Source organism: Ambystoma mexicanum, chromosome 13, assembly GCF_040938575.1.
Source record: "Ambystoma mexicanum isolate Mex_15411 chromosome 13, UKY_AmexF1_1, whole genome shotgun sequence".
NCBI classification, from domain to species: domain Eukaryota; kingdom Metazoa; phylum Chordata; class Amphibia; order Caudata; family Ambystomatidae; genus Ambystoma; species Ambystoma mexicanum.
The window spans coordinates 768,252,149-768,272,824 of record NC_090938.1 but is presented as its reverse complement, the minus strand read 5'-3'; the positions used below and the strand labels follow the sequence as shown (position 1 = coordinate 768,272,824).

Genomic DNA, 20,676 nt, shown 5'->3' with positions numbered 1-20,676 from the left:
CTAGACTGTTGTGTCACGAGTACGGTCAGACTTGTATTCACACTATTCAGAGACCAAGGGGTCCCTGATGCATCGCTCTCAGGATATAAATAATGTCTATATTGGCCTTTTGTGGTTCTCTAATTAGGAAACATGGTCTACTGAGGCGGTAAAGATTGATCTTCAGAATCAGCCCTAGGGACAGATTCTGAAAGGCCACCTTATTCTGGTGACCAGGACGACACTAATATCTAGCCATACTATGAAGGTAGTGTGACTGGGCAGTAAGGCTTAGACTTGGGAGCGTGTGGGGTGGTGATGGGTTCAATTAAGCTCACACAGACCACTCTAATAACTTAAAAGTAAGCAAAATGTATACAAATGCACTCATATTTATGAGGCCTTCAACCAACTCTTATCAATGAAAATCACAGGTAAGCAAAAGTACTAACCGTACACTATCAACATATGTACATGCGTCATTACGACCTCCAACACATGGTCTAGGACGACAAAAGCCCTTGCAGCCATTCCTGCAGAACCGTTCAGTTTCCACTGCAGGAAGGGGAGGGTCCAACCACACATATTCTACCGGATCGGTCTTTCACCTGTCAGTCTAGAAAAGTACACACCCCTCGATCATAAGGCCATGTACTTTGTTGGCCGAAGACCAACCGCCTCATGTGTTTAGTATTAGAAATATGTAGCCATAAGCTTGACTAAAGTGCGGCCATTTTAAGGTGACTAAAATCGCCATTTTGTTTTCTCTAACGTTTGCCTTTTGCCTTTTGTTAAAACTGCTTTGCTGAAAAATTACTCTGCTCAGCTAGTGCATAACGCAAGGCCGCGAGAGACATGTTGAAACATAACGCAGCAACCCAGACAGAAATGCCCGGTCTCCTCCCTCGCATATCCTTGGAAGTAAGCAGCAAGGCATTCTAATCAGTACACAGGTGCCAGCTAGTCTCGGTAATACTGTAGAGATGTTAGAAGCGAACATTAAATGGCTTGAATTATGCTCTTCTTTGCGGCCCCCCTTTCCTGAGCCCTGTAGAGCCCAGGAGAGCGGGCTGACCCTCAGTACACAAATAGAAACTAGGAGATAGCAAGGCCTGGAATGTGTCTCTCCCCTGCACGCAGCTTGCTTGCAAAAACAGAAGCATTATGTTCTTTCAAACAAAGACTTGTGTCTTTAGGTTCACCAAAATTGCAAACTGTGGCTAAATGAATATTTGAAGGTGTCATACTCTTCACCATTGTCAATCATCATGCCCAATTCAAAGGAAATGTACTAGGGGCGGTATTTGATGTGACACTACTGATAGTAAGATGCTTGTTTTGTATATATGTAAATGTTGTACGATTCTCTCTCTCTTGCGTCCCCCGGGGCCAACTGGGACTATTTGCTTTGCAATAAACCCTAGATTTTGGGAATACAACCTCGTGTCTGGTGTATCAGTTCGTGTGTGGTGCTTGTGCCTTGTTTCCATACGCGAGGGTCCCCTAGGGGCCCCTTCACACCACAATACTTCTGACGGAAAATAAAACTCTTTATTTTAGCAACACATTTTTCTTAATGAAAAAAGTATTTTGGCACGTCTCCTTTTAATATCAACAACCTTTTGGTTTATTTTTTCTGCATTATAATTTATTTTAAAGTTGTATTCCTCTCTTCTCTAAAGTAAAATGGTAAAAGACTGGTTAGCCTTTTATTGTCCCCTTCTAACTTCTCCCCCTCCCCTTCTTTAATGATTTGAGTCAGTCCTTCCATTTATCCTTTTTTAGGAGTTATTTTGACTTACTAAATTAAATATTTAGTTTAATTTTCCAATTAATCTTTTTTCTCACCACTATATATTTTGCTAGATTTGATGAGTTTTATGTACAACTCAACAAGTGCATTATCAGTGAAATGTATATGCATTTAGTTTTTTCATCCAGTCATGGATGACCGGTTCATTTCTTATAATCAACCCCACAAAAAACATGTTTTTACTTCTCAGGAACCCCACCAATGAAATACTCAGCCAATCAAACACTCATCCAATCATGGCTCATCCAATCAAACACTCATTCAATCATGGCTAGCTAACATGGACCTCGAAGAGTTAATGCCGAAGCTATCCCCAAGTGACAAAAATGCCCAGACGGCTTGGTAGCCACTAGCAGGACTGCACACAATGAAATCTTTCTGGCCAATCTCAGGTTTCAGGGTTGCAGTAGTCCCCAGTTATATCCCACCTGTGGAAACCTACTCCTCTCTGACCGTCCCCCTCAACCCTCGCACCACATGAATCATCGGCATCAAACAGTTTGACCACATTTCCCCCAACCTTTCTAACGGCCCAAATAATCTTTAAAATAGCCTTTATTACATACAAGGCTGAGGTAACCCAGCCACACGTGTATCTAGCAAAGGAATTGGTCAAATTAGGAAGCCAGAGCAATTCCAGATGCCACACCGTTGCAAGACAGGAAATAAACAAATGCCCAAAAGCAAAAAAATAGGAAGAGAAAGATCTCCCATTATGCGCCAGCACTGTGGAACATGATCCTAACCCACCCCCGCACAGCACCATTATGCCTGCAGTTTACAAAAAAACAGAAGACCTTGCAATATAAGGAATTTCTCTAAAAACTTGGTGCACTAGGTAATAGCATTCAGGGTATCCGGCTCTCGGCACCAAAGAGCCAGCCTCACCTGGACTCAACCATTGTGACGCTCTCCATTGCTTGCCATCTACCTGTGCTCTATACAAGTACAAGAATACTGACATATTTATTATTCATTTAGCTGTGCATGTTTACATGTATTTCAATTAAATAAGTGCGTTGAGATGGTTGGAAAAGGCTTCCTAATAAACATCACCTCTTGGGTGGGCCTGGACTCATATATACCTTTTAATTCCATGAGCTTTTCCTGCAGGTGGGCATGTCGCGTGGTGCTCTGCAGCGTCGTCTCCGTTCCAGCTGCATCTTCCTGGGGCTTCAGAGCCTTCACTTCACTGCACCTGAGAATTATAGAAAGATGCTGTAGATAACCCTCGGCCTCCAGAGACAAGTGAGAGTAAAGGGGGTTAAAACGGTGAGATAAGGGGGAGGAAAAAGAGACCCCAAGATGGGAAAGGAAGGCTCTGAATCAACATGCACGGAAGGGAGGGGAGGCACATCCCCCATACAACAGAGGGGTAGACAGCACCACACGTGTGATAAATGAGAAACAAGAGACCGGCAGGGGTGTGAGGAAGGGCAAAGGAGCCACTACTGGGGGCACATTCTGAATGAGAGACCCCCGGAAAGCAGAGTGTGGGCTGGGGAATCGCTACATTCTGACTGGGAGACCCCCAGGAAGGAGGGGGTTGGCTTCGGGAATATCTTCATTCTGATACATTTTGAATGGGAGACCCCCAGAGAGGAGATGGTGGGCTCAGGAATCTCTATATTCTGATACATTTTGAATGAGAGACCCCCTGGGAGGAGAGGGTGGGCTCAGGAATGTCTACTTTCTAATACATTTTGGATAAGAGACCCCGGGGGAGCAGAGGGTGGGCTTGGGAATCTCTACATTCTGAAATGTTTTGAAAAAGAGACCCTCGGGGAGGAAAGGGTGGGCTCAGGAATCTCTACCTTTAGATGACAGATCTGTATGAGAGACTCCCGAGGAGGGGAGGGTGGACTCAGGAATCGATACATTTTAAATGAGAGAACCCCAGGGAGGAGTGGGTGGGCTCAGGGATATCTACATTCTGATACATTCTGATATACACGAGCTGTTTACCTGACATGTCCCAATACCAGGGTCAGGCGAAGTCAGGCAATTGATGAGAATCACACACACCTGACAGCCTTTTCCCTTCCCCACAGGGATAAAGGGTGGAGCCACAGAGCACAGTACGAGAAAGGCTAACAGGGAAGACAGCACATCGAGACGGCTACAACGTGGCAGTTCAAGAGAAGGCGAAAGGCGTCAGGAAGCGAGAGGGTGGCGAGGAGAAAAGAGACCTTGCCCTTTTTGTCCCAGACCCGCCGAACCTTCACTGAGGAGAATCTAAGACCATGGACAATAGCACCAGAGTCATGCTGCAGATGTCAACGGTACGCAGGGCCAGCCTACGTTCATAAGGCAGAGTGCCCGTGGTACCGGCCTTGACTCCAAAGAAGACAAAAGACCAGTGGTTAAACACAATCGGTGAGTCGATGAAAGAACCAAGTCCAGCAAAAGCCCCGTACAATCGAACGACTTTGATCCGAAAGCTGGCTGAGAGAAAGGGAAGTAAATCCCGCAGTGAGAAGAAAACCGGGAAACGAATCCCACAGAGGGACCAAGTCTAGAGTCCCTAGAAACAGTGTGTTTTGGAACTCTTTAAAACAATGATTTGTGGTTTACAATTGAGAAGGGACAACCCAGAAGAGGGGGACCCAGGGATGACTTGTTATCACCCTAGCCAACTTTCATTTGTTAAAGGAACTTTTCTTTTCGTTATTGAAGCGCATCAGGCCTGAAGGCAAGAGACTTTCCGAGGAACGAGACTTGGCCATCGACGGCCCCAAGAACTGCCATTGTAACTGGCGTCTCGTGCTGGAGAAGCCAGAGTTAGTACTGTGCTCAAAGCTCCCCTCCTACCCCATGCTAAAAACGTGGTGAATGGAGACACAAGCCACTGAATCCTGACTTAATTTCAGAGAACAATTCTTTCTTTCTTAAAACTTAACCCTTTGTATTTAGTGTAAGGAATTGACAATAGTTTTTTTAGTAAAGGCCTTTTTTATTTGACTTGACATCACTAGGACTGGATTATTTTAATTTGATGGTCGATGCCTGTCCCCATCTTAGAATTAAGTTTAGATTAGGTGTTTTTCCAAACCGTATACCATTTTCATTGTTCAATAAACACCCTTCAACTGTGATCACTTGTGTCTGTCTTACTTTTGGTCACCATGAGTTTCTCACACCCCTTTGTTGAAAGGCGAACTACAACTGTCCTATCAACTCCTTAATCTTGCACAGGGTGCCACCTTTCTATCCATTAAAGAAGGGCTGTTAAAAAGAGTGGAGCAAACCTGCAATTTTTAATCGGCAGAAGTTGAGGGCCATTAGATTAAATGCAGGAGAAACCCCCTTAAAAATGGGTGAACGTGTCAAAAACACTGTGGCCCTGTGGATCAATAGCAAATCCTTAGAAGAACTGACGGAGATGTTAACCTTAGAACAATTCACTAATTCCTTACCACCTTTTTTGCAGAAAGCCATTCTACAGTTAAATCGACCTACCCTAGCCACGGCCATTGAGACTGCACAAAACCACTCAGATGCAGCTAAACAATCCCACTCACTCCATCATTGGGAAGAACGGAAGGAACATAGACCTATCGACCAACCTCAACCTCAGGGAAAAGATAAACAAGGGGGTCATATAAAATTAAAGAAGGGACGCCACGAGAAATAGGTTATTTGAAGGGTGTAGAATGCGAAGTGTAGAGTGGGGAAATACCGGGCCATTCCAACTTTGGAGGGCCCAGTATTTCCCCATTCAGGGAACCCGGACCATCCCCATTGCCATTTGAGCCCCCATAGGGCTCAATGGGAATGGGGAGGGAGCTAACAACGGGCCCGTTGTTAGCTCCCTGGTCCCCTTGCGGGACCCGCTAAGGACGTCTGGTAAAACCAGATGTCCAAAGCGGGTCCCGCAAGGGGACCTCGTAATAGGGCGGTATGGGTTTAACAGCGCCGGCACCTTTACCGGCGCCGTTAAACACATACCGCCCGGGTCGTAATGAGGCCCATAGACATGCTAAATCTCCCAGAAGTTAAGATGGAGCCGGGGTCTGTAGTGTGTAATAAATGTGAGAAACAGGGGACATCCACCGGGATAAAAGTGAGTCCACATTGAGGGCACATCAAGGCAAGAGGAGACGTACCTGCTCAAGACACTCTTCACACCCTAGAGAGAGAAAGAGAAAGAGGACAAGATAAATAGTCACCCCAAGCTGCGTGTCATAAAATCAGACACTGATCCACCCCATATCCGGTGTTTCTGAGTAATGGAAGCAAAACGTCACCCAAAACCTTGAAGGTGACTTACAGTCCTCTCGCTTTAAAGCCATATCCTGGGGTTTCTAAACAGTTTCTTCTGAGCTGCTGGTTTTGTTGCCACACTCTGCCAGCTTGGACATGGTTCCCTGTACTCAGCGCAGTGTGCGGTGTGTGCGTGTGCGTGTGTGTGTATATATATATATATATATATATATATATATATATATATATATATATATATATATATATATATATATATATATATATATATATATATATATGAGAATGCATTACTTACCGTAAAAGCATTTCTGATGATTGTATCTGCTTAGATTCACATGCTGTGCATAGGTCCGACATCCAGTGGTCACTGCGGAGTATTGCATTTTGTTTTTCGTAGTCGAAAAGGGGACGTCGACAAGGCGTGTCTGAAACACTATCCCTATAGTGACGTGCGTTGTACCCACAATCCCTCACGCGTCGAGGTCCCTCTGTTTGTATTTTTCTGCCCTGAGGGAGCCTTCTAGACGTGAGTGAGTACAGAAAAGAGAGAGATATATAAAGGAAGTCTATGTTCCTTCCATCCGAGCGGGGAGGAAGGGCGGGCGCATGTGAATCTAAGCAGATACAATCATCAGAAATGCTTTTACGGTAAGTAATGCATTCTCTTCTGATGTTTGTTAATCTGCTTAGAATCACATGCTGTGCATAGACTAGCGAGCAGTACCCGGAGTTGGCGGTGGGTTATGAGAAGGAACAGTAGAGAAAAGGTGTCTTAATACTGCCTGTCCCACCTGGGAGTCAGATCTAGAGTGTGTATCTAGACAGTAGTGTTTTGTAAAGGTGTGCACAGAACTCCAGGTAGCCGCTTTGCAGATGGACTCAAGGGGAACATTTGCAATGAATGCTATGGATGCCCCCGTGCCTCGAGTAGAGTGTGCTCTTGGCCTAAAGGGCAGTTCTCTCTTAGCAAGAGTATAGCAGAGAGTGATGCATTGAACAATCCATCTAGAAATAGTGGATTTTGAAACTGCATCTCCTTCTCTTCCTGCTGCCACCGAGACGAAGAACTGATTAGTCTTCCTCAGTGGTCTGGTTCTTTCCATGTAGACCATGACCGCTCTGCGTACATCTAGTGTGTGCAGAGTCCTTTCTCCCAAATTGGAAGGATTTTGAAAGAACGTTGGTAGTTCTATAGACTGGTTTACGTGGAATTTAGAAATAAATTTCGGAGCAAACCTAGGGTGAGTGCGTAGAACCACTTTATCTTTGTGAACTGTAACGAAGGGGTCTAGAATAGAAAGAGCCTGAAGTTCACTTACTCTCCTGATGGAGGTGATAGCTATTAAAAAAGCAGTCTTAAGCGTGAGGTGTTTAAGAGATGCTTTGTGCATGGGTTCGAATGGAGAGCCCATGAGTCTGGTGAGTACCACATTAAGGTCCCATCCGGGAGCTGGGTCAGCTATCGGGGGGTGTATTCTCTTTACTCCCTCCATGAAGGCCTTTATAACAGGGATCCTCCACCACGACACTTTGAGTTGGGAAGTGGTGTATGCAGAAAGTGCAGCTAGGTGGACTTTAATGGAGTTAAACACTAGACCTGAATCCAATAGGTGGGTGAGGTATAGGACCACATGTGTGGGAGAGCAGTCAATAGGGTTGATGCTTTTACTCCTGCACCAGATGACAAATCTTTTCCACTTGCTAGAATAGCAGTGGCGAGTGTTCGGTTTTCGGGCTTCCCTGAGGATGTCCATGCATCTTTGCGGGAGTTGTAGATGTCCGAACTCTATGATCTCAGGAGCCAAGCTGCTAAGTTCATGTTCTGGGGGCATGGATGCAGCGTCCTGCCTTTGTCCTGAGACAGCATGTTGTACGGGCAGGGGAGTTTTACTGGGGGGGATAGAGACATCTCCATCAAGTGAGCGAACCATGGTTGTCGTGCCCACATTGGGGCCACTAGTATCATGGTCACTTCTTCCTGGTGCATCTTGTGCACCACTTTGTTGAGAAGGGGAGTCGGGGGAAAAGCGTAAACAAATTTCCCTGACCATTGCATCGACAGACCGTTCCCCTTGGATTGGTTCTGGGGGTACCTGGAGGCGTAACTTAGGCATTGTGAGTTTTCCAGGGTTGCGAACAGGTCTATTTCTGGGAATCCCCATTGTGTGAAGACGTCGAAGACGATGTCTTCGTGCAGGCGCCATTCGTACTCTTTGGGCAGGGGGAAATCTCTGCTGAGGCTGTCTGCTAGCAGATTGAGTTCCCCGGGTACATGTAGTGATAGTAGGAACATGTCCTGTTTGAGAGCCCACTTCCATATATTCTGGGCCAGCTTGGACAGGCCTGGAGAGTGGGTGCCCCCTTGCTTGTTGATGTAGTACATGGCTGTGGTGCTGTCTGTAAGGACCATTACTGTTTTGCCTTGTAGGTGTTCCTGGAAGGCTTTTAGCGCCTTGAACACAGCTAGTAGCTCCAGTAGATTTATGTGTTTGGATGCTACGTTCGGAGTCCACACTCCGTGAGCAGTCTGATGGGATAGGTGCGCCCCCCATCCTGTGAGGGATGCGTCTGTGGTTAGAGTGGCTTCCGCCGCGGGTGTGGCAAAGGGTTTCCCTTTTTCCATGTTTTCCTTTGTCCACCACCGTAGCGAGAGAACTAAGGCCTGCGAGACCACAACTAGATCCTCCCATAGTCCGCTGGCCTGACACCACTGGCTGTTGAGCCACTCTTGCATTGGGCGCATGCGCAGGCGCGCGTGAAGTACCAAATAAATACACGACGCCATCATTCCTAGCAAGCGCATTGCTTTGCGTACCGTCACCTCTCGACCGGTTACATATTGAGGGATTTGAAACAGCATGTTTTGGACCCTCTCTTTGGAGGGGAAGACGAGGCCATCCTTTGTTTGAATTAGAGCCCCTAGGAATTGCTTGATTTGACTGGGGTCTAAACTGGACTTCTTTTCGTTGATGGAGAAGCCCAACTGGAACAAAAGGTCTACTGTCTTTTGGGTATTGGAGAAGCATGTTTCGTAAGAATCCCCTGTTATGAGCCAGTCGTCGAGGTAAGGGTAAACTGGGATGGACAACCTGCGCAGGTGGGCCGCTGCCACTGCCAGCACCTTCGTGAATACCCTTGGTGCTGATGCTATGCCGAAGGGTTGCACTTTGAACTGGTAGTGTTTGCCCTCTATCATGAACCTGAGGTATTTTCTGTGCGCTGGCAACATTAAAATATGAAAGTATGCATCTTTCATGTCCAATGTTGTCATGTAATCTCCCTGAGAAAGCAGTGGGATTACTTCCTGTAAGGTTACCATACGAAACTTTTGGGGTTTGATAAAGTTGTTCGCTGGGCGCAGATCTAATACAGGGCGCATGGTTAGATCCTTTTTGGGTACAAGGAAGTACACTGAATAAATACCTTCCGTTACCTGAGATAGAGGCACGACCTCTATGGCTCCTTTTTCCAGTAGTTGTTGTACTTCTTGGAGAAGGATGGCAAGATGTTCCGGTGTCATGCGACGTCCCCTCGGGGGTCTGTAGGATGGGGAACTGTTGAATTCGATACAGTATCCGTGGGCTACGGTGGACAGTACCCAACGGTCTGACGTTATCTCCTCCCATGCAGGAAGAAAGGATGTTATCCGGCCCCCGACCGGTGTTGCATGGGAGGGGACGCGAATCTTCGCGTCACTTGGAGTTGTTGGGGGCTTGGGAGCCTCTGGGGGTGGATCCCTGACCCCTCCCTTTGCCCCGGCGTTGGCCTCTTTGGCTGTACTGCCCACTATTGGTTTGGTAATTGGTGGCAGGGTATTGCTGATGTTGATTTTGTTGTTGGTGTTGGCCACGAAAAAAGCGTTTGTTGCCATAGCCGCGCCTGGTAGTGGGCTTAGAGATTTGGTCGAGAGTCTTGATAGTGTCGAACTCTTTTTTAGCCATCTCTAGGGCTTCATCTACCGCTTTTCCGAAGAGGTTAGCGTCCTCGACAGGTTTATTTATCAAAGACGCCTGTGTCTCTGGTTTAAAGCCTGAGTTGCGCAGCCATACATGGCGCTTTAGGAGTATTCCTTGTACCAAGGAACGTCCTGCTGTTTCTGCCGCGTCCAGAGAGTTTTTAACAATGCTCTGGTTCACTTGGGTTCCTTCGCCAATAGTTGACAGTAGGCGCGTACGTAAAGGCTCCGGTGCTTCCTCGGCGTCTTTTCGCAGTTTGGCCCACTGCGCGTCTGCGTAGCTTGCAAGCAAGGAATTGTTGTTGGCAATTCTTGCTGAGAAGGCAGCCGAGGAAGTAACTCTTTTTGCAAGGGCATATAGCCTCTTGCCCTCCTTGTCAGGGGGTGCCTCACTGGTGGAAAGTGGTACCCCTGCCCTCTTTCTAGTATTAGAAACCACTAGGGAATCAGGAATGGAATGTCCCCTAATGTAGAGGGGGTCTGAGGGTGAAGGAGTGAAAAGTTTTTCAATCCGTGGATTGACCCCTCTGATCATAGTGGGAGTGGACAGCGAAGGTATGATCCTTCTCTTCACTGAAGCGAGGAGTGGAATGGTCTGGCTGACCGGGGGTTTTTCCTTAATCACTCTTTCTACAAAGTCCAATTCTGGAGAGAGTTCCCCGGTGTCGAGTTCGAAATGCGCTGCTGCTCTGCGCAACAGTGCATTGAACGTCGGCTGATCGTCAATTGGAGACGTGTTCCTAACTGGAGAATTGTCCGGAGGAGTTAGGTTTAGGACATCAGTGTCGGAATACACTGATGGTGATTGCCAGGGGTGTGAAGGTCCCTCTTCTGGGTTAACCCCGAAGCCTTCTTCTATAATGTCTGTTCTGTCTTCCAGACATTCCTCCTGGTTCTGTTCTTCATTGTCCATGAAATCATCTTCTTCCTCGAAGTCTTGCTCCTCCCCAGTGAGGTCATATACATCTTGGAAGTCTGAGGCTGTGTCCTGCTGGGGATCGACTAGCCTCGGATTTTTGGCCCTGGGGTCCTCCTGAGGCCCTTCTCTGGTCCTCTTGTGTGTTTGAGAGGCCTGGGTGCTCATGAACTTTTCCATCCTCTCCATACAGAGGTGGAGTCTTTCCATAGTTTCATGGGGTACCCCAGAGCGGTCTGGCGGGGGAAACATAGGGTTATCTAACTCGAAATGGCTCGACCTCTCCCAAAGCGTCGAGGAAAGTGTCCCGTCGCCCTCCGAAAAACCTTCCGGTGTGTCGGGAGACTCCCTGCCTGAAGGGGGTAGTCCCTGCTTCCCTTCGGGCTTTTTCGGCGTATCCTTTAACTTATGCGTAACGCTCGACGAAATCTTCGGCGTACGCTTTTGGGCGTCGGCTACAGCGATCCTTGCTAAGCTATCGGCGACTCGCTTGTCGGCGACTCGTTTGTCGGCGGAAGCTTGAGTTTTCGACGCTATGGGTATCGAACGCTCTACGGCGGTCTGCGCTTTCTGTTGATGCGCACCGGCCGATGGTTTGGTGGCAGCGCCCTTGTTTGCCGAAAGCCCAGTCGCAGGTCGCGGCTGCGGTTGCGAGAGGGGCTTCGAACCCGAACGGTCCGAGGAGGCCGCCGGTGGAACCTGCGTCTCCTTGGGCGCCGAAGGTCTTTTCGACTTCGTCGAAGAAGAGCCGTGGGTTGTGTGTTTATGTGGATCTTTGTGTGCGTCTGTGTCGCCGGGGTGTTCATCCCCATAAGCAGGGCGTGAGCCGAGCCCGTCGGGGCCGGGGACAGACGACGAAGCGCGTAAGCGCTCCTTAGAGGGGGTTTCGACTTCCGTAGCGGAGGTCGTGTTATCGCGTTCCTCGTCACTGTCGGTGGTAGCAGCGGCGGGTGAACCTTCGGCCTTCGACATCGCGTAGGCCGCCCACCTTTTAACCCTTCGGTCTTTTAGAGTTTTAGGCTTAAGAAGCCGACAAGCCGCGCACCTTTCCTCCTTGTGATCGAGGGGCAAGCAGCGGTTACACCGTGAGTGCTTGTCCTTCCAAGTGAATTTACCTTTACAAAGTGGGCAAAACCTAAACGGTGTCCTCTCCATAGCCGAGGCAATAAATTGCGATAAACACCCCAAGGGAAAGGAAGGGGAAAGGGAAAGGCATTCTCAGAAAAGACCCAGAGATGTCCCACGACCCCACTCTCCCTACTGTATATGGCCCGCGAGGCCAGGCCACGTGTTCGGCAGCGCCGAAGCATTTCTTCCGCTCGACCCTCCGTCGAAGATTCTTTTCGGCGGAGAACAGCTTACAACTGCGTCGAGGGAGGGATTATAAATATTAGAGAAAACACGACCAGAGGTCGAGGAGTTGCAATGTCTCTCGAGGAGCTCCGCGTGAAGGCGACCAGAAGCTGGGCGGAAAAAAACAATCTGAGGGACCTCGACGCGTGAGGGATTGTGGGTACAACGCACGTCACTATAGGGATAGTGTTTCAGACACGCCTTGTCGACGTCCCCTTTTCGACTACGAAAAACAAAATGCAATACTCCGCAGTGACCACTGGATGTCGGACCTATGCACAGCATGTGATTCTAAGCAGATTAACAAACATCAGAAATATATATATATATAGGTCATAGAGATGCACAAGGAGTCATGCTGTTTGTCCAGGTTTTTAATGGTTGCTGAAGTTCTAGAGAAGGCTCAAGGCTCTATTTTGCAATATATCACCTTGATGTCGCCATCATGGTGTCTGGGAAGCAGAGTAGTAGCCTGCAGCGAAAGTGTGGGTCATCCATAACTGGCGATCAAATGGTGGGTGCCACAGCCATAGCTGCATTGTTTGTGCTGGGAACTAGAGCCACTGTGAACTAAAGGTGGGAGCGGGTAACATTTGGCTCGGACAAGCGGCCCAGAGCCTGACATTACTGGGGTATTTGAGGTTGCATACATACAAGGCATTAACTGCGATTAGATGGCATAACTGAGAGGTGCTGAGGTGGCACTTTGCATCTGCAGCACTTACACAAATGGGAATGAACATGACATACAGTGACTTTACAGGCATGCCAGGCACTAACTGGCATTAGAGGAGTTTGAAGCTGCACTTTGCATATAATGGAAACAACTGCACAAATGGGAGACTGCACATACTGCACTCAGCTTAGAGGGCATTACTGGGGCATTTGGACGAGAGTAGCTGTCACAGTGCAGCATTCTCTGACCTAGCACTCTCTCCCTCTGTGCGCTGTCTCGCTGACAATTTCTCTCGAGATCATTGGTATTGTACAGGCTTTCTCTCTGTCTCTCTTTCCATCAGTGCCGTCTGTTTTTCTCTCACCCCATTCCCCATCGCTCTTGCTCACTCTGTGTTTGTCTCTCTCTCTGCCTCCCCCCTATCAGGCCCTCTCTCTTTCTCTCCTGGCTCTATCGCCGTATCTTGCTCTCTGTCCTTTGCCAGCTCTGTGGGTGTGCCACTCTCTCTCTTTCTTTCTCTCTGTCTCTCTCTCCCTGTCCAGCTCTGTGGGTGTGCTGCTCTCTCTCTTTCTCCCTCTCTGTCAAGCTCTGTGGGTGTGCTGCTCTCTCTCTTTTTCTTTCTTTCTTTCTTTGTTTCTTTCTTTCTTTCTTTCTTTCTTTCTTTCTTTCTTTCTTTCTTTCTTTCTTTCTTTCTTTGTTTCTTTCTTTCTTTCTTTCTTTCTCTCTCACTCTCTCACTCTATCCCTGTCCAGCTCTGTGGTTGTACCACTCTCTGCAGGGTGATATGTCTGTGGGCGAGAGCGGTCTTTCATGCTGTCCCTCTCTCTCGGAGGTGTATTGTGAAGTGCACTCTCTTGGTTCTCTCTGTCTGGACAGTGTGGTGTGCTCACTCTGGTTCTCTCTGTCAGTGTGGTTTATCCCTAGCACTAGTGTAGTCTGGTGTGCGCTCTCTCTCAGAGTCATTGCTGTCTAGTTTTCTCTCTCCTTCTGTCTCTGTGTCCCTCCATCCCTCTGCTTCCATGTCCCTTCCACCCCTGCATCCTCCGCTACCAGTCCATTTCTGTCCCTCCATCCCCCTTTGCTCCATATTTCCCCATTTGTCCACGTCTCCCTGTCCCTCTACCTCTATTCCCCCTTTCTCTCTGCCCCTCTCTCTTTCCCTTGTCCATCTTTCTCTCCCCCCCGCTCTTTTTCTTGATAGATTATGTTATGTGTGTGATTTGTACAGCGCTAACGGCCACACTCGGGCATCAAAGCTTTTGCTAACCGGACCTCCGGTTTGAGGAGCACAGAATGTTCTCAGTTTATCATGGAAGGCCAACAGCAAGCTTTCTGTCCTTATTCTGAAAGCAGAGTCCACGGCCTGGCCACATATACTTGGTAGGAGCTGCCCATACCATTTTTTTTCCATTTAAAAGACGGAGTTGCAGCCGGATGTTTGTCAATTGAGCGAAGGTGCCATGGAATTTCACCCCATTCTGTCCTGCTGGGTAGGTGCAACAGGTGAGACACCATCTCATTTCAGAATATCCCTTCATAATAGTAGAACAAATGTTAGCTTTCAAAGTGCAAGTAAAATATAGTGCCTTGAAGGGGATAAGCAAGTGATGTTCCGATATTGTATCCTGTGTGGATATGGCATACATTACTTACCGTAACCGTATTTCTGATGCTTGCACCTGCTTAGATTCACATGCTATGCATAGTTCAACATCTAGTGGTAGTCGCAGAGTATTGCATGACCTGTTTTTCGAAATTCGAAAAGGGACGTCGACTGGGCGTGTTTGTAACAATATCCCTTGGGTGACATGTACTGTACCCATGGTCCTTCATGGGGCGAGGTCCCTCAGATTGTTTTGTTTCTGACATGAGGGAGCATGAAGTGTTTGCATGAGTACATGAAAGTCAAAGTATAAAAGATAAAGGTGAAAGATATCAATGCACCTTGAACTACAGGAAGGGAGGAAGGCTGGGCACATGTGAATCTAAGCAGATACATGCATCAGAAATACGATTACGGTGAGTAAAGTATGCCTTCTGAGGCTTGTGGATCTGCTTAGAATCACATGCAATGCATAGATTAGCGAGCAGTACCTGGATGAGGTGGGTTGTGTGAAGGTACAGTGGCAAATAGATGTCTTAATACCGCTTGACCCACCTATGAATCTGCTTTGGAGTGTGTGTCTAAGCAGTAGTGTTGTGTGAATGGAACCCCAAGTAGCAGCTTTGCAAATTGCATCTAATGGAACATTTGCAATGAAAGCTAGAGTAGCCCCTGTGCATCGAGTAGAGTGGGCTCTCGGTGTGAAAGGTAAGGCTTTTTTAGATAGTGAGTAGCAAACTTGGATGTATCCATTTTGAGATAGCGGATTTAGAGACATGGGGCCTCATTCAGAGTCCGGCGGTAACCCTGCCGGTGCTACCGGCGGGTTGCCGCCAGACTCAGAATAATTTACCGGCGCCTGACCTCCCGGTGTCACCGGCTCTTTCCAAGCCCGGTGGCTAGGAAGTCAGGCGCATGTATATTTGGAAATCCCCATTCCCATAGAGTCCTAGTGGACTCTATGGGAGTGGGGACACGGGAGCACCGGCACCGTTTCTAACGGTGCGGTGCTCCCGTGAAAAATCTGCCTACCGTGACCGCTGCGCCGGCAGGGTCAGACCTATCGTGCACAGCGGCCCTGGCAGGCAGACTTGTAGTTTGCCAGTCCGGAAACAAGGGTGCTGGTGAGCTTACTGGCACCCTTGTTTCGGGAACGGCAAACTTATAATGAGGTCCATGATCTCCTTCTCTACCAGATGCTATGGAAACAAAGAGCTGATCTGTTTTTTGTATGGGTTCCGTTTTGTTTAGGTAGTGTGAGGGGTCAGAAATGTGAGCCAGACAACATTTAGATTTTTCAAAACATGCCGTTGTATTAAATCAAAAGTGCAATCCAAGGCCACACTTGCTCTAATCTAACAGGGATTTCCCTGGCTAAATAAACTAAGGCAAACATTCTAGCATAACATTTTTGTCCCTCACACTTATACATAAACAAGAAAACATATGGCAATACTTGTATAAGCAACACATTCAAGTCTTTGATTGTAACCTGAGCGAATTCCACTTCCCCAGGTTTTAAGTCAAGGTTAGTTCCGTTGAATAACACAAAACAACAATAAAATCCAGGGTTGAAACAAAGTTCCAACACTGTTTTTGGCCAAGTCAGTTTGTTAAGAAAAACTTCCAACACTCCACATTTCAACACAGAAAAGATCCTTTTCCTCCAGGAAATGAACAAGCCAAAGTTTCTTAAATAGTACCAATGGGGATCTTGGTTAGGATGTTTTCCATCACAACTTAGTTATGATATGATATGACATTTATAACGCGCCTATACACAACTGTTTCAAGGCACGATGAGGCAAGGGAGGGGAAACAAAGGGAGGACAAAGACAACGATCTTACTAGGCCTAGTAACATTGAGATTGCGCAAGTGCAGGCAAGAGGGGAGGGGAAAAGTGCCTGGGGTAGGGGAGGGCGGGCAAGTACAGGACACAGGATCAAAAACAAGTAGTATGGCCAGCAGGTGGCAGTGCAAGGGATAGGTGCAGACAACAAGTGTCTGATAAGTGCAGGTAAAGGGACTGTAGGGTTGCAGATACAGACCCAAGTGCAATGGTTGCCAGGAGGCAGTGCAGGTGTGCAACTGGGCGGGCAGGGACCTGGGCCCGCAATTCAGAGGTTAACAAGGTGACCAGTGCAGTTTTAGATAGGAGATCAGCAGGGAAGAGAGAAGGCAGAAGCAAAGAGGATAGTCTTGAGATGCTTCCAGAATCTGAGATGGTTCTGCTCAAGTTTCAGAGAGGCAGGGAGGCTGTTTCAGAGTGAGGCACCAGCAGAAGAGAGAGATCTGCCCCGACTTGTTGCTTGGAGAAGCGCCTGACCCTCAGGGAGTTGGAGGTGGAGGAGCAAAGAGCTCGAGTAGGAAGGTATTTCCGAAGAGAGAGTTGGAGGTATTGCGATCCCAGGCCCCAGAAGGCCTTGTGGAGAATGCAAAGGCTCTTGAACTTGATCCTTGTAGCCACTGGGAGCCAATGGAGAGATTTCAGGGCTGGAGAGATACGATCCCTGGGCTTGAGGCCAAGGACAAGTCTCGCAGTCCTGTTCTGGATGATTTGTAGAGGACTGAGAGTAGAAGCAGGCAGATTTAAAAAGAGGCTGTTGCAGTAGTCAAACCTAGAGAGAACCAGAGCTCTGGAGACAGAGAGCTTCTGGGGGAAGGAGAGGAAAGGAAGAATACCTCTGAGAAGGTGTAGTTGGTAGTTTGACTTCTTAGAGACATCAGAGATGTGAGGAGAGAAGGAGAGTGTGGAGTCGAAGATGTCCCCAAGGTTCCTAGCCTCACAGGTGGGAGCAGGAAGAGGGCCAAGGGAGGCTGGCCAGAAAGTGGCAGGAAAAGAAGGGGTAGGTGTGCCGATGAGCAGGATCTCTGTCTTACTGGCATTCAGGCAGAGATCATTGGCGGCACACCACTCCTGAATTGCAGACAGACAATCCGGGATGAGAAGAGGCGGCAGAGGGGAGCCTGAAAGCGAGCTGAGTGTCATCCCCATAGCACTGGAAGTTGGAGCAGAGAGCAGCAATGCGGTGGGCGAGAGGTGCCAGGCATTCGTTGAACAACCAGGGAGAAAGATTAGACCCCTGGGGGACACCACAGGTAGAGAGAGAGATAGAGGAGAGGAAGGACCCAAGTTGGACCTCGGAGGGTAAGTCCAAGAGGAAAGAAGTCAGCCAGGCCAGAGCCTGATCAGTGATACCCAGGTCATCACGGAGCCGGCTGAGCAGGGTTGACCGTGTCAAAGGCAGAAGAGAGATCAAGACAGATGAGGACAGAGGGAAGATTAGCATTGAGGTTAGAGAGCAGGTCTTCACAGATGTTCAGGAGAGCAGTTTCCATGCTTCTGGATAATGAGAGAGGAAGAGAAAGGAGAGAGCACAGAGACCATATGAAGAGTCCATAGGTCTGGCAAAGGAACGACGAACGAGAGGATGTCGGTGAGGGTCTGTCTGGAGGAAGCGCGGGTGTAGGTATCAGCGATAGGAAGGCCTGGGTTGGAGTCCAAGATATCCTTTTTGAACCTCTTTGTACCAGTCTTAGTGAGAAGAGTAGAATAGTGTTTTTCTTTTGTTTGGCCCTGTGGGGAAAACACTTACACTTACGTTCCCCAGGCCACCTGGCAAAACAAATTATTGGACTCAGACAGGCAAGAAATCACACATAGGCTGGTTATAATAATAAAACAAATGGCTTGTTACCGGCCCTTTATTCACACAAAATGGGAATATATGGGATACATTACTCACCGTAATCGTATTTCTGATGCTTGTATCTGCTTAGATTCACATGCTGTGCATAGGCCGCCATCTAGTGGAAGCTGCAGAGTATTACAGTTTGTTTTTCTAAACTCGAAAAGGGGCGTCGAACTAGGGCGTGCCAGTAATACTATCCCTAGTGTGACGTCCACTGTACCCATGATCCCTCACGTGTGTAGGACCCTCAGATTGTATTTTTTCTGACATGAGGTAGCATGAGGAGTAGCGTGAGTACAGAGTATCCCATCAGATAGATAGATAAGACTACAAGCATCCATGCGCCTTCTCTCAGAGGGGAGGAAGGGCGGGCGCATGTGAATCTAAGCAGATACAAGCATCAGAAATATGATTACGGTGAGTAATGTATCCCTTCTGAGGCTTGTGGAATCTGCTTAGATCACATGCTGTGCATAGATTAGCAAGCAATGTTAGAAGAAGGAGGTGGATTGTGAGAAGGGTCATGAGCGAACAAATGTCTTAAAACCGCTTGTCCCACTTGAGTATCTGTCTTGGAATGAGTGTCAATGCAGTAGTCCTGAGTAAAAGTGTGAATAGAGCTCCATGTAGCTGCTTTGCAAATGGTGTCAAGGGGTACATTTGCAATGAAAGCCAGAGTGGCCCCTGTGCCTCTTGTAGAGTGGGCCCTTGGCGTAAAAGGCAGTGTTTTATCTGAAAGGGAGTAACACAGCTGGATACATTTGACTATCCATTTAGAGATGGCACCTTTAGAGACACGATCTCCCTCTCTGCCTGTAGCTACAGAGAAGAACAGTTGATCTGTCTTCCTTAGTGGTCTGGTCTTGTCTACGTAGTAGAGGACCGCTCTTCTCACATCTAGTGTGTGTAGTTTCACCTCAGCAGAGCTCTTGGGTTCTTGGAAGAAGGCTGGTAGCTCAATGGACTGGTTAACATGGAATTTAGAAATGAACTTAGGTGAGAACCTAGGGTGAGTTCATAGAACCAGTTTATCCTTATGAACAGTAAAGAAAGGATCCTGCACTGACAGAGCCTGAATTTCACTGACCCTTCTTATGCATGTAACGGCTACTAAGAAGGCAGTCTTATAAGTCAGGTGTTTGAGACTAGCTTTATGAATGGGTTCAAAGGGGGGTCACATGAGTTTAGCAAGCACCCCATTAAGGTCCCATCCTGGTGGTGGGTTAGAAATTGGAGGGTGGAGTCTCTTCACCCCTTCCATAAAGGCTTTAACAACTGGCACTTTCCACCACAACACCTTGTTATGGGAGGTGGTGTAGGCTGACAACGCCGCCAGGTGTACCTTGAGTGAATTAAATACCAACCCTGCGTCCAGCAGGTGGAGCATGTAGGTGACAATATTGGAAGGAGTGCAATCAATCGGGTTGATTTGTTTATTCTGGCACCAAATAACAAATCTTTTCCATTTATCAAAATAACAGTGCCTTGTGTTAGGTTTTCTAGATTCTTTCAAGATATCCATACATCTCTGTGGTAAGTTGGGCCAAGTTCATCGAGTTGGGTTGAGGATGCACTGTTTGTCCTTCGTGCTGGGAGAGTAGGTTGTACCAGCACGGGAGCTTAATGGGGTAGCACACCGCTAGTCTGCGCAGGTGTGGGAACCACGGTTGTCTCACCCACATAGGAGCAACTAGGATGAGCGTCATCGATTCCCTGTGTATCTTGTTGACCACCTTCCTCATCAGAGGGGTTGGTGGAAAAGCATAGGCAAACATCCCTGACCAGTTCATTCATAGAGCGTTCCCCTTGGAGCCTGGCTGGGGGAACCTGGATGCGAATACTGGGAATTGTCTGTTTTCGCTTGTGGCGAATAGGTCTATAGTGGGGAAAACCCAGTTAGAGAAGAGATCTTTTACGACTTCTTCGTGTAGACTCCATTCGTGTTCTTCTGGAAGGGGATCTCTGCTCAGAGCATCTGCTAGTGAATTGAGAACCCCTGGAACATGTTGAGACGACAGGTAAATGTTCCGTCTGAGTGCCCATATCCAATTTTTCTGGGCAAGCTTGGACAGATTTGGCGAACGAGTACCCCCCTGTTTGTTTATGTAAAACATTGCCGTTGTGCTGTCTGTTAGGATCTGCACTGACAGGTTCGATAGGTGGGGTTCGAACGCTCAAAGCGCTCTGAAGACTGCCAGAAGCTCTAGCAGGTTGATGTGATTCTGGGCCACTGTGTGAGACCAGAGGCCCTGAGCTGTGTTGTGAAGGAGGTGTGCTCCCCACACTGACAGGGACGCGTCTGTAGTGACTACGGCTGTATTTCTGGATCATAAAAGGGTTTCCCCTTTGAAAGATTCTCTCTTGTCCACCAGGGAAGACTCTGTACTAGTGTTGGCGAAAAGACCACTGGATCGCCCCTCTGACCACTTGCCTGAGACCCCTGTTTCATCAACCATTCCTGCAT

At 47.9% G+C, this 20,676-nt stretch overlaps 1 protein-coding gene across 2 annotated transcripts in view; it reads right to left on the bottom strand.

Annotated features, from left to right (window-relative positions):
* Positions 1-20,676, bottom strand: part of LOC138521927 (E3 ubiquitin-protein ligase TRIM39-like) — a 280,178-nt gene that overhangs the window by 12,773 nt on the left and 246,729 nt on the right. For both annotated transcript variants that reach the window (XM_069635102.1, XM_069635103.1), the window contains exons 4-5: positions 5,899-5,921; positions 2,878-2,990 (exon numbers count right to left, since the gene is read on the bottom strand). In XM_069635102.1, coding sequence (XP_069491203.1) covers positions 2,878-2,990; positions 5,899-5,921 — 136 coding nt within the window. The remainder of the gene's footprint in view (positions 1-2,877; positions 2,991-5,898; positions 5,922-20,676) is intronic.